Below are 15,024 nucleotides of genomic sequence, written 5' to 3' on the forward strand. Positions count from 1 at the left end.
GACCAGGTTGTCCTGGAACTCACTGAGATCCACCAGTCTTTGTCTCCCAAGAGATGGCATTAAAGGCATGTGCCACCATGCCTGGCTAATATTATCTTTTTCTTTATATAAATAAAAATTATTTAGTTTTATTTATGTGTCTGTGTGTGTGCCATGCATGTGTTGGTGATCTTGGGGGTCAGAAGCGGGACTCAGATTCCCCGGAACTGAAGTTAACGGAGATTGTGAGCCACTTGTCATGAGTGCTGGGAGCTGAACTCATATCCTCTAGAAGAGCAGCATCCACTCTTTTTTTTTTTTTTTTTTTGGTTTTTCGAGACAGGGTTTCTCTGTGGCTTTGGAGGCTGTCCTGGAACTAGCTCTTGTAGACCAGGCTGGCCTTGAACTCACAGAGATCCGCCTGCCTCTGCCTCCCGAGTGCTGGGATTAAAGGCATGTGCCACCAACGCCCGGCAAGCAGCATCCACTCTTAACCGCTGAGCCATCCATCTCTCCAGCTCCACACCCAGCTTCTTATATAGGTGCTAGGATCTGAAGTCAGGTCCTTGTGCTTGCACAGCAAACATTAAGTCAGTAGAACCATCTCTTCCCCCTTTTGTTTATTTGAGAAAGTGTCTCCTAGATGTCTGACGTGAAGCATGGACTATCCTTGAACTTGCTTTGCAGCTTCAGAAACCTTGAACCTTACTGCGTCCACTTGCCAAATGCTGTGCCACTATACCCGACACTCCTTCATGGTTTGTTGTCCTCTTACGAAAGCTAACGGCTTAATGGCTTAAAAGTCTCAGTTGGGCTGAGAAACTCTGGGGAGGAAAGTTGACTTGCCTGTGGGCTGTCAGTAGAACCTCCCTCAACCCCCCCCAAAATCTTTTGAATGGCATCCACACCTGTTAGTATTTACCTCTTTGAGAGTGCAGAGGAACTGATATTAACCCCACCAATCAAGAATAAGACCACTGCTAGGTGATGGTGGCAGACCCATTTAAATCCAGCTCTCGGGAGGCAGAGGCAGGTGGATCTCTGTGAGTTCGAGGCCAGCCTGGTCTATAGAGTGAGTTCCAGGCCAGCCTCCAAAGCTATAGAGAAACCCTGTTTTGAAACAGCAAAAACAAAATATCACTACCACAGTTTAAAGCCAAAAATTGAAGCAAGTTTTAATTAAATATTGACCAGGTGGTTGGGCTCTGGCCAGGTCTATACCTAGGTTCCTGAGAAATGGCCCCAAGTCACAGTTTGCAGTAATTTAAGAAGGAAAAACCAGATGGGCTGTGGTGGTGCACACTTTTAATCCCAGCACTCAGGAGGCAGAAGCAGGCAGATCTATGTGAGGTCGAGGCCATCCTATTCTACAAAGCTACACAGAAAAACCCTGTCTCGACAAATTAAAAAAAAGAAGAAGGAAAACCCATAATTCATTGCATTTCCCATCAGGTCCAATCAAGGGCAAGCATATGTCCTGATGTACTTCCAGCCTATATCCAATCAGAGGCAAGCATACATCCTGACACATTTCCTGCCTGTGAGCCTCCTGCCCACATGCAATCAAACATATCTGGTATAGATGAGCCAAACAAAATTATTTAGGAAAGTGAAAATATGTGACTTGTTATTTCCCATAAACAATAGCCTCCATCATTTCAGGAACTGTCTATACTTCAGCAAGGAAGGGTCTTGTAGATCAGAGGCATTTTGTTTCATGGATCTCTTAGACATAGTAATTAAAACTTAAAATGTAATTTTGGCTCTCACACTGACCTACAGATGTTATCTTCCATTCCCAAAGTCCCCCTTTCCACCTAATAAAACTCCTAAGCCTCCACTTCTGCAGAGACTAGAACAATTCTGTGTAGAGGTGTATATAGAGTCTTTCTCTGTCTCCCCATCCAGCTCCCAAATAATGACACGGGAGACTTGTTAATTATTAAAGCTTGGCTGTAGCTTAGGCTTGTTCCAGTAGCTCCTATAACTTAAATTAACCCCTTTATATTAATCCATATTTTGCCTCATAGCTTTTTACCTTTCTTTCATTCTCTGTGTCCAACTTCCTCCATGTCTCTTTGGTATCTGATGCACACCTGGATTCATCTCCTACTTCCTCTCTTTCTGTCCAGAAGTCCCACCCATACCTCCTGCCTACCTATTGGCCATTCAGCTCTTTATTACATCAATCACAGCAATATACCTTCTCACAGTGTACAAATATCCTACAACAGAGGTTGGTATCTGATTTCCACATCGCTTCCATCAATCCCATTCTAACAAAGGTAATGACTTTCACTCATAGACATATCTACTGTGCCTAAAACTGCCCAGGAATTCTTCAGTCAACATCTGTGAAATAAACAACACACTTTAAAAGCACATGACCCAGGTTGCCTGTCCTCTCCTCTTACCACAGGGCAGCTGAGTAATTCCTCGGGTAGATTCTGCTATGTGGGCTTAGCCATGTGTGAGAGAGGACAGTCCAATGGTCTGAAGGTGTGACAGAGACAATCTGGGAAAATGACTGAAGCAATAGTTTGCAAGTCTCAGTTGACTGAGCAGGTCCCTGCGGCCTAGGAAAACAGGTTGGACCAGTTTTGCTCCACCCCAGGCCCCACCCCAAGGGAAGAAGGAATGGAGGCCTCCAACACAGGTGCTCCCAACCTTGTCCTTTGTACAGTCATAGAGAATGCACTGTTTTGGAGGAAAGATCCCCCTTCTAAGGTCTCACTGGAGCAAGACTCCCAGATCATCCCTACCTCTGTCCTTTCATTAATTCATTTAACAAATACTTTCCTAGCTTTGAAGATAACATCATGAATACAATGATTTGTATGATCCTTTGTGGAGATTTTTAAAAAGGAACACAGTAAATACAACCATTATGTGGTTTGTTGTAAAGCAGAAAAGAATAGAAAGGGGTGTGTATGGAGTGCGGTGCCTGGAGGAAGAGGGCAGGGGGAAGGGAGGATCATCTCTCTCTCTCTCTCTCTCTCTCTCTCTCTCTCTCTCTCTCTCTCTCTCTCTCTCTCTCTCTCTGTGTGTGTGTGTGTGTGTGTGTGTCTCTCTCTCTCTCTCTCTGTCTCTGTCTGTCTGTCTGTCTGTCTGTCTGTCTGTCTGTCTCTGTGTGTGTGTGTGTGTGTGTGTGTGTGTGTGTGTGTGAACACAGGTCTTTACTACTTCACCATCCCATCAGTGGCCTTTCTGGATTCTGCATTTATTGGCTTGGCCTTCCTCCACTTTCAAAGCCAAAGCCAGGAGAAGCATCTTGCATTCCCATCCTCCTTCTTGTGATTACACCATGTCTAACTGGATAATCCAGAATATCCTCTTCCTCTCAAAACCTTTAAGGACATTCTGGGTATAGGGCATAGGTATCTTTGGAAAGTTACTGTGTGGTACACTTTAGGGGGCTATTGCAAAAATCCAAGCAAGAGACAATCGTGACCCAGAGTGGAGTGACAGCAGTGAAGAGAGTGACAAATGCTGGGGTTCTGGGTATACTCTGAGAGTTGAGCCAGCAGGATGTTCTAAGGCATTGGACATGTGTTAATTCCACAAACTGATAATAAGACAACTACTACAATTTAAAGCCTAATTTTAAAGCAAGCTTTAATTAAATACTGGCCAGGTGATTGGGCTCTGGCCAGGTCCACACTTAGATTGCTGGGAAATGGTCCCATGTCACTGTTTGCAGTGGCTTAAGAAGAAAACCCCATAATTCATTGCATTTCCCATCAGGTCCAATCTAGGGCAAGCATGTGTTTCCTGCCAGTGAACCTCCTGCCCACAGGTGATCAAGCACATCTGGTGCAGATGGGTCAAACAAACGTGAAAAGCATGTGGTTTGTTATCTCCCATAAACAATATTTCAGGAACTATCTGTCCTTGAGCAAGAGGCTTGAAGATCAGAGATATTTTTGTTTCATGGATCTCTCAGGCATAATATTAAAACTTAAAATGTAACTTTGGCTCTTACACATGGACTTTCCTTCCATTTACCTGGACTTGGAAGCAGACCCTCCTTTCTGTGAGGGAGAGTAGTTATCTCTATAAAGGTCTAGGGAGTGGTCACTGGAGCCTGTGTGCCCCCTCCAATGTGTTGTTAATATTCAGGCATCTGTACTGGCCTGTCCTTGGGGTTCTGCAGGATACGCCCTCAGCTGCAGCCACTAAGAGCACCACCTGTGCACATTCACTATGTTCCCTTTTAAAAAGGCCCTGCCCACCTCTCATCTCTCTCTTTCCCTCCCTCCCTCTCTCTGCCTGTCTCTCTGTCTCCCCCTCTTTCTCTCTGCCTCTCCTCTTCTGCCATTCCTGTCCCCAGAGGTCGGTCTCCCCTTTGTCCTCCTCCCTTTTCCTACTCACTTTCCCCCAATAAACCCCTCCACCCAAGCTCTGTTTCATGGCATCTTTCTCTAGCATGAGCTGCTTTTTAAAATTACAACAGTCACTTGGTCTACACAGACTCAGCTGAACCCCCCATTGTCTCAAGTAGAGGCCCCCACCCAGCCCACATTTCCCTCTCTCTCACACCCCTCAGGTTGGGTCTGTCTTATCTCCATTGCTGAATTTGCCTAGATCTCACTAGGTAGCCCTGGGTGACCTAGAACTGGTTATGTAGACCAGGCTGGCCTCAAACTCACAGAGATCCACCTGCCTCTGCCTCCTGAGTACTAGGATTGAAGATGTAAACCAGATGCCTGGTATAAATAAATAATTTTAGATGAAAAAGAAAAAGGTTTGTATGGAGTTGGGATTTAGCTTAGTAGGAGAATATTTTCCCAGTGCATGAAAAGGCCCTGGGTTCAATCCCTAGCACTGAAAAAATGAAAGAAAGATATTCAGCAGGTTTGTGTTTGTAATTCCAGCACTTGAGAGGAGAAGGCAAAAAGCTTGCCATGAGTTTTTATGCCTAGCTTATTTCATTCAAGGTAACACATATTGTGCTTATTGTTTTCACATGGCTTCAACACTTTCATTTGTTTGTTTTGAAGACAGGGTTTTTCTATGTAGCCTTGGCTGTCCTGGAGCTCATAAAGTTCTGCCTGCCTCTGCCTCCCAAGTGCTGGGATTAAAGGCACATGCCATCAATACCTGACTAGCTTTAACATTTTGTTTTCTTTTGGTTTCCCCGAGACATGGTTTCTATTGATGCCTCAGGGACCAGCCTCTAGGAAGCTTGGGGTTCTGAGAGAAGCCAAGGAAACGGCGAAGCTAAGACCTTTTCTATCTGAGAGGGTTAAGGAAAAACATTCACATTTTCTTGATCGTTTCCTTCTTATTCATTAACCTCTCCTGATGCACTCTCTGGGCTGGATCTGGCTGCCCCCTCACATCAGCACAAAAGTGTATTTACTTATTTTATTTGCATTGGTGTTTTGCCTGCATGTATGTCTGTGTGAGGGTGTCAGATCTTGTGAGCAGCCATGTGGGTGTTAGGAATTGAACTCCAGTCCTCTGGAAGAGCAGTCAGTGCCCTTAACTGCTGAGCCATCTCTACAGACCCTCAACATGCTTTCTTATAGAACCAAGGACCACCACCCCAGGGTGGCCCCACCCACAATGGGATGGACCCTCCCCCATCAATCACTAATTAAGAAAATGCTCTACAGGCTTGCTACAGCCCAGTCTTAACTGAGGTTCCCTCTCCAATGTCAAGTAGCATCAAATTGACATAAGCTTGTTAGGACACAGTCAGACACAAGGACTCTGCTGTCAACCCGTTTAGCTCAACAACAGTGTGAGACTGGTGGTTAAGATCTGAGGCATCTACACCTTTAGTTCCAGCACTTGGGAGGGAGAGGCAGTCAGATCTCTGTGAGTTCGAGGCCAGCCTGGTCTACAAAGTGAGTTCCAGGACAACCAGGGCTGTTACACAGAGAAACCCTGTCTAGAAAAAAGCAATCTGCCGGGCGTTGGTGGCGCACGCCTTTAATCCCAGCACTCAGGAGGCAGAGGCAGGCGGAACTCTGTGAGTTCGAGGCCAGCCTGGTCTACAAAGTGAGTTCCAGGACAGCCTCCAAAGCCACAGAGAAACCCTGTCTCTAAAAACAAAAAAAAGAAAAAAACAATCTGCCTGATCATAAGTTTTGAGGGCCATGGATCAAAATTGGCAAACGTTTTCCTCTGAGTACTGGGGAGCAGCATGTCTGAGGTAAGTGAGGGGTAGGACGCTCAGACTCGAATGAGTCGTGCCCTGATGTTAACTGACAGATAGGTTCTTTTTTTTTTAACTTTGATAAAACATTGCAAATTTTCTGAGAGAACAGATATAAATGTGACTTATGTTTCATAATTTATGGTGCCGTTAAATATAGCCCCTCCAGACAAAGCTTAGGTTCTGTGTATTCCAGCTTAGCTTTAAACTTGTTATATAGCTAAGAATGACCTCAAAGTGGTGAGAACAGGCATATGTGTCCCCACACTTGGCCCTTATGCTAGCCTTGAAGGTGCTAGGGTCTCTCTCCTGGTTCAGTAGTAATAGCTGGTCAGAATCCCTAGAACATCCAGTGCAGGAAGCTCTAGGCAGAGGCAGGAGGATCACATGTTTGAAGCCAGCTTGGGCTACTTAAGGAGACTTGTCTTACAACGAAACAGAAATTGTCACAGGTTCTCTTAAAGTTCGTGAGTGAGATTTTATCTATTCATTTTAACTGTAGTAGCTACAGTATAGCCCAAACTGACCTGGAAATCACTCTGTAGCCCGGGTTGAACTTGGACTCAAAGCAGTCCTCGTGTATCAGCTTCCCAAGAGCTGGGATCACCAGCATGAATAGTACACACTTTTGGGTGAGTGCCTGTAGCATGCTGTATTTCCTGTCTCACTTCTAAGAAGACCTGTGCCAGTTTCAAATTTACAGTTGTGGAAAGGAAGAAGTACCTGCCCAAGTGAGTATTCAAGTCTGATTTGAACTTTTGCAGTTGAATTCCGCTGCCAAGGTGGCTAGTCTCTTAGGTTTCGAAAAGTCTCTTAGGTGAGTAAAGGGTACAAAAGACTGCCTACTCAAGTAGAGAGAACCGACTAGCTGGGCTGGTAAATTAAGTTAGTTGGTCAGTTTCCAGAGTTTGATTCACTTGCCTATAAAAGAGGGACAGCATGCGGGACAGGCTGGCACAGACCTTTAATCACAGTACTCCAGAAGCAGAGACAAGATCAAGAATTCAAGGCCAGTGTCTGCTGCATAGGGAGTTCAAGGCCAGCCTAGGCTAAAAGAAACCCTGGAACGGCATTATCTATCATGAACTGATTATGAAAGTCAAATGTGATCATATGCTTTGGGGTCTGGGGATTAAACCCAGGCTTCTACCACGGAGCAACACTACGAGTCCTAACCTTTGTAATAGTTATTTCTCTCCCTGTTCTTCCGCCTCTACGGAATACATTCCAAGGAGACTACGTCTTCCAGCATGCCACCTCACCCTTTGACCTCGACGCGACTAAAAAGGTGCGCCGCCGTACGCCACGAACCGGAAGACTCGGACTCCCGGCATGCAGCGCACGGTCCTCCCTTAGACTCGAGGGGCTGTGGGCGCGTGGTGCTCTGGGAGCTGTAGTCAGCGGCGCGTTGCCCTGACGCCGGCCGGGCCCGGGCGTGGGGGCCTGTGGGAGGTTGCGCGGCCGGGCCCAGCTGCGGGGCGGAGGTGGAGGCGAGGCCTGCGGCTGCGGGGAGCGGCGGGGCCGGGAGCGGGCGCCGGAGCCGAGCCGAGCCGGAGCAGGCGCCGGAGGCCGGCGCGGCGAGCAGCAACCATGTCGGTGTTGGGGAAGCTGTTCGGGACTGGAGGGGGTAAGGGGAGCAAGGGCGGCCCGACCCCTCAGGAGGCCATCCAGCGGCTTCGGGACACGGAGGAGATGCTAAGTAAGAAGCAGGAGTTCCTGGAGAAGAAGATCGAACAGGAGCTGACGGCTGCCAAGAAGCATGGCACCAAAAACAAGCGCGGTGAGTCGTCCCCGACCCCATCAGACTCTCCACTGCTTCTCCTAAGGTCCCCCAGGCTCGGACTCCACTTTGTCTCACTCGTTTCGGGGTCTCCTTCAACCCTGGAACTCTTCGGCTAGACTTCTTTCGGTGCCTCTCCCGGCCCGGGACCCCTTTCCACCAGACTCCTGTGTCTCCTTGAGCCGGCTCACTTCCAGCATCAGACTCCCTTCAAACTCTTCCAGGCCTCTCTTGACCCAGATCTAACAGGACCTTTAACTCCGTGCTCAGTCTGTTCCTCCCTGTTTTACCGTGTTCTTCTCCCTGTGGCCTCACCCACCTTCCCAGCCACTGCCTCTACCCCCACTTTGGCTCCGTTCTTTTCCTCATCCTGTCATTATGTGTCTCTCGGTTCACCTCTGCCCTCCTCCGAGCCCGTGGTGTAGTCTGAGCTGCCTTCGGCCTCTGACTCAGGAGTCTTCTTGAAAAGCCTCCTTTATGGAGAGAAAAGAGGATCGGGGAGTGAAGAGACCCTCTGGTACCCACTCTGTTCACTTGTTGTGAAATTGAACAAGTTTGAGACCTTAGTTTCCGCATCCACTAGCTCGGATCTGGCCGCTGTGAGGCCCAGAAGTTACTAGCCCTGTGATTCTCTTTTGGTTGCCTCATATCCAGGCCTTCTTGGAGCTTCCGTATTGTAAGCCTCACCCCCTGTGACTCACCACTTCCCTGTCCTGTGCTGAACAAGAAACAAAGAGATTGGTCCAGTTTAGTCTCGATGTTAATTGATACTTGGTGGCATACTTACTTCCTGTTTTGAGTCCGTCTAGGAAAGTGCCTTGTAGTTTTCTTAAGGGAAATGAATGTGAGACTGCTTTAGTAACTGTAAAGAATGTCTGCTTTTTGTCACAGCAACGTGAGTATGAATCATAGCGTGGAGTTCTTCCTTTGAGAGTGAGCCAAAGGTGAGAGGGGTTTAGGAGTCATCCGAGCATTGAATTCAGAAGGTCACCAGGGAAGTTGTTCTGGGATTGTGAACAAGTGGATTTGCCCTTCTGAAAGGACTGATAATACCCAGCACATAGTAGGACTTAACTAACATTGTAAACATCTGCTTGATGTTGATGTTTTCTCAGAATGGTCTATCCTGCTGGGCGTTGGTGGCACATGTCTTTAATCCCAGCATTAGGGAGGCAGAGGCAGGTAGATCTCTGTGAGTTCAAGGCCAGCCTGGTCAATAGAGTGAGTTCCAAGACAGGCTTCAAAGCTACACAGAGAAACCCTGTCTCGAAAAACCAAACCAAACAAAAAGATGGTCCATTCCGAGGATGCTCCTCACTAATAGCAAACATTCTGGAACTTCTGAGCACCCAGTGCATCCAGTCACATTCCGGAGGGGAACCAAAACAGCCCCCACTTTAAGCAGAGAGACAGATGCTGGCTGTGCATGTCCCTGTAGACCTGTAACCCAGCATTGGGAGGTAGAGGCCTGAGGGTCAAGGTCATCCTTGAGGAAGCAATTTCATGGCCAGCCTGGCCTGTGAGAGACCCTTTCTCTAAGAGAGGTGGGGGGGGGGGGCAGGCAAGACCCGAAGCAGTGAAGAAGTTAGCCATCTGGGAGATGAGCATTAAACAAGGAAAAGTTGGTCATAGTAAGTAGGAAGCAGTGCTGTTTTGGTAGGGTGGTCAGGGATAGTCTCTTTGAAAAGTTAAAGTTTGAACTGAGTCTTTTCAAAGGAACCAGCTTTTGGGAGCTTTTTCCTGGCTGGGAGAACAGCACAGGGATGGCTGGAAAGTTGTCAAGATTAAAGAAATTGAAAGACCTCTGTCTGGAATGTTACTGAGGGGAGAGTGGAGTGAATGAAAGGAGGGGGATGGGCCTTGAGTGGCTGACGGAGTTTGGGTTCTAAGTGGATGGAAATCTTTTGAAGGGTGCTGTTCGGAAGCAGGCCGTAATCATTGGTAAGAGTTTAAGCATCTAACTGCTCTCTGGAGAGTGGAAGGGGCATGTAGGGAAGTTGCAGGCATCCGTCTGTGGACTGGACACCAGTTGTAGCTGTGTTCCTTAATCAGCTCTTTTCTCTGACAACTCTCCCGCCCACCCCCCAGGACAGGGTTTCTCTGTGGCTTTGGAGGGGCAACTCTCCCTTAATCAGGGTCCTCTTTCACCAGTGGTAATTAGTCATGGTTTTGCCCATCTGCATGTTGGAAAGCTTGCCTCGTCACAGTGCAGGGGAGGAGGGTGTCACTGTACCTTCTCTCCCCTCCCACAGGACTCCAAGCACAACATCTGCCACATGGTAAGAGATCAATACTCAGGCCTCTTGGCCTAGGGCTAGCTTAGTTTCTGCAGTTGTAGAGGTGACTGGATTGGCTTTCAAGACACTTGTAGAGAAAGTTGACACACTGTGGAGAAGCGACCTCAGCTGTAATAACTTTGCTCAAAGTGATGTCTATCTTTTTGAGTTTACCTGTGAGGATACAAGTTCTTTTTATGGTCCTAAGGTCTAATAGTTGTGTTGATCTTGTCCTAGGGCTTAAACTGCTTCCTCAGAGGCTGCTGTGAGGTTTACCCATACCACATACATGCCACTTATTTACTGTTGGGACTCTGAGCCTCAGAGATGAGAAAACACTGCCTGTCTTCCTGGGAGAAGCTGGGATTGGAAATGGCTGGGGTGGGGTGGGGTGGGAAGGGCCAGGAGTAATTTTAGAAGTCAGTGGTGAAGTGTGTTTAAATAGTTGAGGTTACAGAGGGGGGTTCTTGTCTGGGGAGAAGATGGGGAGGAGGCTTTGTGGAGGAAGGAGAGTGGGGTGGGTCATCAAGGGTTTAGTGTGTTCGGGAGCAGTGTAACCTTGGAGACTGACTTTTAGCCTTTGGATCTTACCCTGGATATGTTGTAGCTCCAAAGCTACACAGAGAAACTCTGTCAAGGGGTGGGATAGAATCTTACAGATCAGGATTTGAGCTGTAGCTTCCTTACTGACTAGCTATGTGCCTGGGTAGGTTACTCTGCCTTCCGCTCCTCTATGAATATGAGCCCTATCAACAGGACAGGATGAGGTCTGTCATGTATGCAGAGTTAGCATAGTGCTTGCCCTATGGTAAAAGGCCAATAACTGCTCTACATTACCATTACATCGACACTAGCAGTTATTCAGGTGGGAATGGGCAAAGAAATACATGTCCAAGGCTTCTAAAGGAGAGTCAGAAGAGGCTTGGTGGTTTGGTGGGAGGCAGCAGGATGCAGACAGGAGGAAGACATTCCCAGGCTTTCAGCTGGGGCAGCTGGGTGCATGGTGATGGGCTAAGTCAGGAGATGAGTAGCATGTCATAGTGTAACCTTGTGAAGTTTGCACAATGCTTTCTCAGGAGTAGTACAACGTCTGCTGAAACTATGGCTCCATGAGGTGGGATTTTACAGAAACGTTCACTGTTCTATGGCCAGCAGTGTCTGGCTTACTATTAATGCTCAGTAGATATTTAGTTGTGAATGAGTAGTTATTTATTTATTTATTTTTGATTTTCCAAGACAGGGTTTCTCTGTATCAACAACTCTAGCTGTCCTGGAACTCACTTTGTAGACCAGGCTGACCTGGAACTCACAGAGATCCTCCTTTCTCTGCCTCCTGAGTGCTAGAATCAAAGGCGTGCACCACCACCACCCAGGGAATGCCTATTTATTACATGACTAAAACCAGTCTTGTGACTGGAGAGATGGCTCAAGCAGGAGGACCTGAGATCAGATCCCCAGCACCCGTGTAAAGAGGCTCATCAGTATGTCCAGCTGTAACCCCAGCACTGGAGGAAGGCAGACACAGGCAGGCTCCTTAGCTCCATGGCCAGACAACCTTTTTAAATTTTGTTTGTTTTTGTTTTTTCGAGACAGGGTTTGTTTGTATTGTTTTGGAGCCAGTCCTGGAACTCGCTCGGTAGACCAGGCTGGTCTCGAACTCATAGAGATCCTCCTACCTCTGCCTCCCGAGTGCTGGGATCCTTTTTTTAATTTTATAGCTTCAGGTTCCGTGAGATCCTGTCTCAAAATATAAAATGGAGAGCAATAGAAGCTATTTAACTTTGATCTTTCAACCTTGACCTCTATCCTTCATATGCATGTGCACATACATGTTCATACAACCACACACAGGCACACATGAAAAGTATCTGGTTGGTATTTTTTTTTTTTATTCCCAGTGTAAAGAGAAGAAAATGAAGCTTATCAAGTGATGTGTCTCAACTTGTTCAAGTGACCAGGGCATCATGGGGCCGATTCCATGATTGCAGAGGCTTCATCATGGCTAGCATTGTCCCTGCACTCAGTTCATACCCCATTTATGCAAGTTGTGGGATGAGAGGGGGCAAAGCGAGACAGCATCAAATTCTGTCCATCAGAATACGTGTCCAAATTCAGAAGCTGTCTTGGGGGTATGTATACACATTACAAAGGTGGTACACTGCCCCTTGGAAGAAAACATGGAAGCCAGATTGGATTATTTGCACTGTGTCCCAGGCAGTGGCTCCAGTCAGATGAAGAGATCAAAATATGGGTCACATGTTTTTTCCAGTTCCTTTTGTTTCCTTTAGTCATATATTCATTTTCATGTTCTGTTCTGGTCCCCTACTCAGTGCTAAGAATACAGATATGACCATGACATAGACCCTGCCACCCAGGAGACTTAAGTTTATTTTCACTTGTGAAATATTTCTACCTGGCTGAGGTGAGAATTACCTAAGATTTATATGAAAAAACAAGATATATGGCACTTGTCTGATAGTTACCACTGATCAGATTTATATGGTTTAATTGTTAATAGAAACCAGCTTCAGATCGAGGCCTACCAACAAGAACCACCCAGATCCAGATTTTTCCCGGGCAGCTTTGTAGACAGCACTCTGTTAGTTTCCCAAGAAAGATGATTGTATGTCTCAGATTCTCTTCTTGCCCTTGCCCCCCCCCCACATTTTGTTTTTGTTATTTTGTTTTTTTTGAGACAGGCTGTCCTGGAACTTGATCTGTAGACCAGGCTGGCTTTGAACTCAGAGATTGCCTGTCTCTGCCTCCCAAGTTCTGGGATTAAGGGCATGTGTTACCACCACCTGGCCCCTAAACCTCTTAAAAAGAGATTTATTTAACTATTTTCATGTGTATATATGTGTTCCTTTGTGTGCTTATGTGTACTGCATGTGTGCATGTGCTCTGGGAGACTCTAGAACTGGAGTTACAGGAAGTTGTGAGCTGCCTGATGTGGGTGTTGGGGAACCGCACCCAGGTCTTCTGTGAGAGCAGCAAGCATCCGTAAGCAATGAGTTCTCTCCAGCCTCTTTCTTCACTTTAAAATTAAATTATTATTGTTGTTTTTATGATTATGATTATCACTATTGTTAATACCATTTGGGAGCACTCAAAGCACAGCACACATGCAAGAGGTCAGAAGGCAACCTTTAGAAGTTGGTTCTCTGCCTCTACTTTTCTGTGGGTTCTGGGACTCAAACCTGGGTCATCAGGCTTGTATAGCAAGCACCGTCTGAGCCATCTTGCCAGCTCCTTGTTGTGTTTTTTAAAGGGGTGTAGGGATAGTGAGACTTGCTATATATAAAACCCAGGCTATATATAAAAACCTGTGACACCTTGCCTCAGCCTCCTGAGTGCAGGGATTCTGAGTTACAGATGTGTACTACCACACCTTTATTTTTTTAGTGTCTCTCTGTGTAGCACACTTGATGGAGTTGGTTCTCTCCTTCCAACACATGAGTGGAGGCTGGGGTGAACTCAGGTTGCCAGGTTTCCAGGCAAGTGCCCTTTTACCTGTTGAGCCAACTTACTGTCCCAGTTTCTTTTCTTTTTATGGCATGGTAGCTAATTAAGTATCTACTTTAGGTAGTTCAGATTTTCTCTTTTTATTTTATTAAAGAGGAAGAGAGTTTGTAGGAAGGGCCTTATTTTAGTTACACACAATTGTGTAAGATTAAGCAATGGGGACTGTGGTCATACATGTTGGTACATTTCTGTAGATCATGGAAGCAATCAGTTCATTTGCTGTTAGGTTCTGCTGAGAATGTCGGACCAATGCAGATGTTAGGAGCTTATGGAAGCTACATCTCCATTAAGTTCTGCTCATTGCTGAGATGGGGTAGCACCCTCATGGTTAATAAAGTCACTAAAACATTAGCATATGGGATGGAATCTTTCTAAATTAAATGGATAGTGAATGTGACCTTTTGGTTCTTGATGTCAAGATCTAAAAACCACAGTATCTTTTATTTTTTCAGACAGGGTTTCTCTGTGTAGCCCTGGCTGTCCTGGAACTTACAGAGATCTACTGCCTCTGCCTCCCAAGTGCTGGGATCAAAGATGTGGGCCACCAATGCTTGATTCAAATCACAGTATCTTAATAGTGTGTGTGCCAGCTGGACTGTCTGTCCCAGAGGCCCTTGGATAAAAAACTTGAAACCCACCCAGTGGGTTTTTCCCTTGATGACACTAATTGTTTGAGGACATAGCTTTATTTATTTCTTAAGACAGATGGGGTGTCAGAGAGGCCCTATGTGTTGACTGTTTAAACATACTGGTGTCTTTGATTCAAATCAAAAATATCCTTTTTTGCTAAGAAGATTACATGCACATGTGTGCATGTTTGTGAACATTTGCATATGTGGAGGCCCAGAGGTCAACCTCGAGTGTCATTCCTTAGGAAGCATCTATCTTGTTTTTTGAGACAGGGTCTTCCACTTGGACCTGGCCTGGATGGCCTGTAAGCCTCAAGGGTTCTTCTTGTTCCACCTCTCTATTGATGGAATTACAAGTATACTTTTGTTTTTGTTTTTTTTCGAGACAGGGTTTCTCTGTAGCTTTGGAGACTGTCCTGGAACTCACTTTGTAGACCAGGCTGGCCTCGAACTCACAGAGATCCGCCTGCCTCTGCCTCCCGAGTGCTGGGATTAAAGGCGTGCGCCACCAACGCCCGAACAAGTATACTTTACCACTCCACTGGCTGCATGATCTGCACAGCCTGTGTGTGTGTGTGAGAGAGAGAGAGAGAGAGAGAGAGAGAGAGAGAGAGAGAGAGAGAGAGAGAGAGAGAGAGAGAGAGAGAGAGAGAGGGAGGGAGGGAGACAGACATA

General features: G+C 46.5%; 1 protein-coding gene across 1 annotated transcript in view; it reads left to right on the forward strand.

Annotated features, from left to right (window-relative positions):
- The first annotated feature begins 7,646 nt into the window (after positions 1-7,646).
- Chmp4b (charged multivesicular body protein 4B) overlaps positions 7,647-15,024 on the forward strand; it is a 38,202-nt gene continuing 30,824 nt past the window's right edge. The window contains exon 1 of the mRNA XM_005084642.3: positions 7,647-7,922. Within this exon, the coding sequence (XP_005084699.1) occupies positions 7,733-7,922 (190 nt within the window). The 5' untranslated portion in view covers positions 7,647-7,732. The remainder of the gene's footprint in view (positions 7,923-15,024) is intronic.

The sequence above is a fragment of the Mesocricetus auratus genome, unplaced genomic scaffold (assembly GCF_017639785.1).
Source record: "Mesocricetus auratus isolate SY011 unplaced genomic scaffold, BCM_Maur_2.0 Super-Scaffold_100028, whole genome shotgun sequence".
Classification (NCBI taxonomy): domain Eukaryota; kingdom Metazoa; phylum Chordata; class Mammalia; order Rodentia; family Cricetidae; genus Mesocricetus; species Mesocricetus auratus.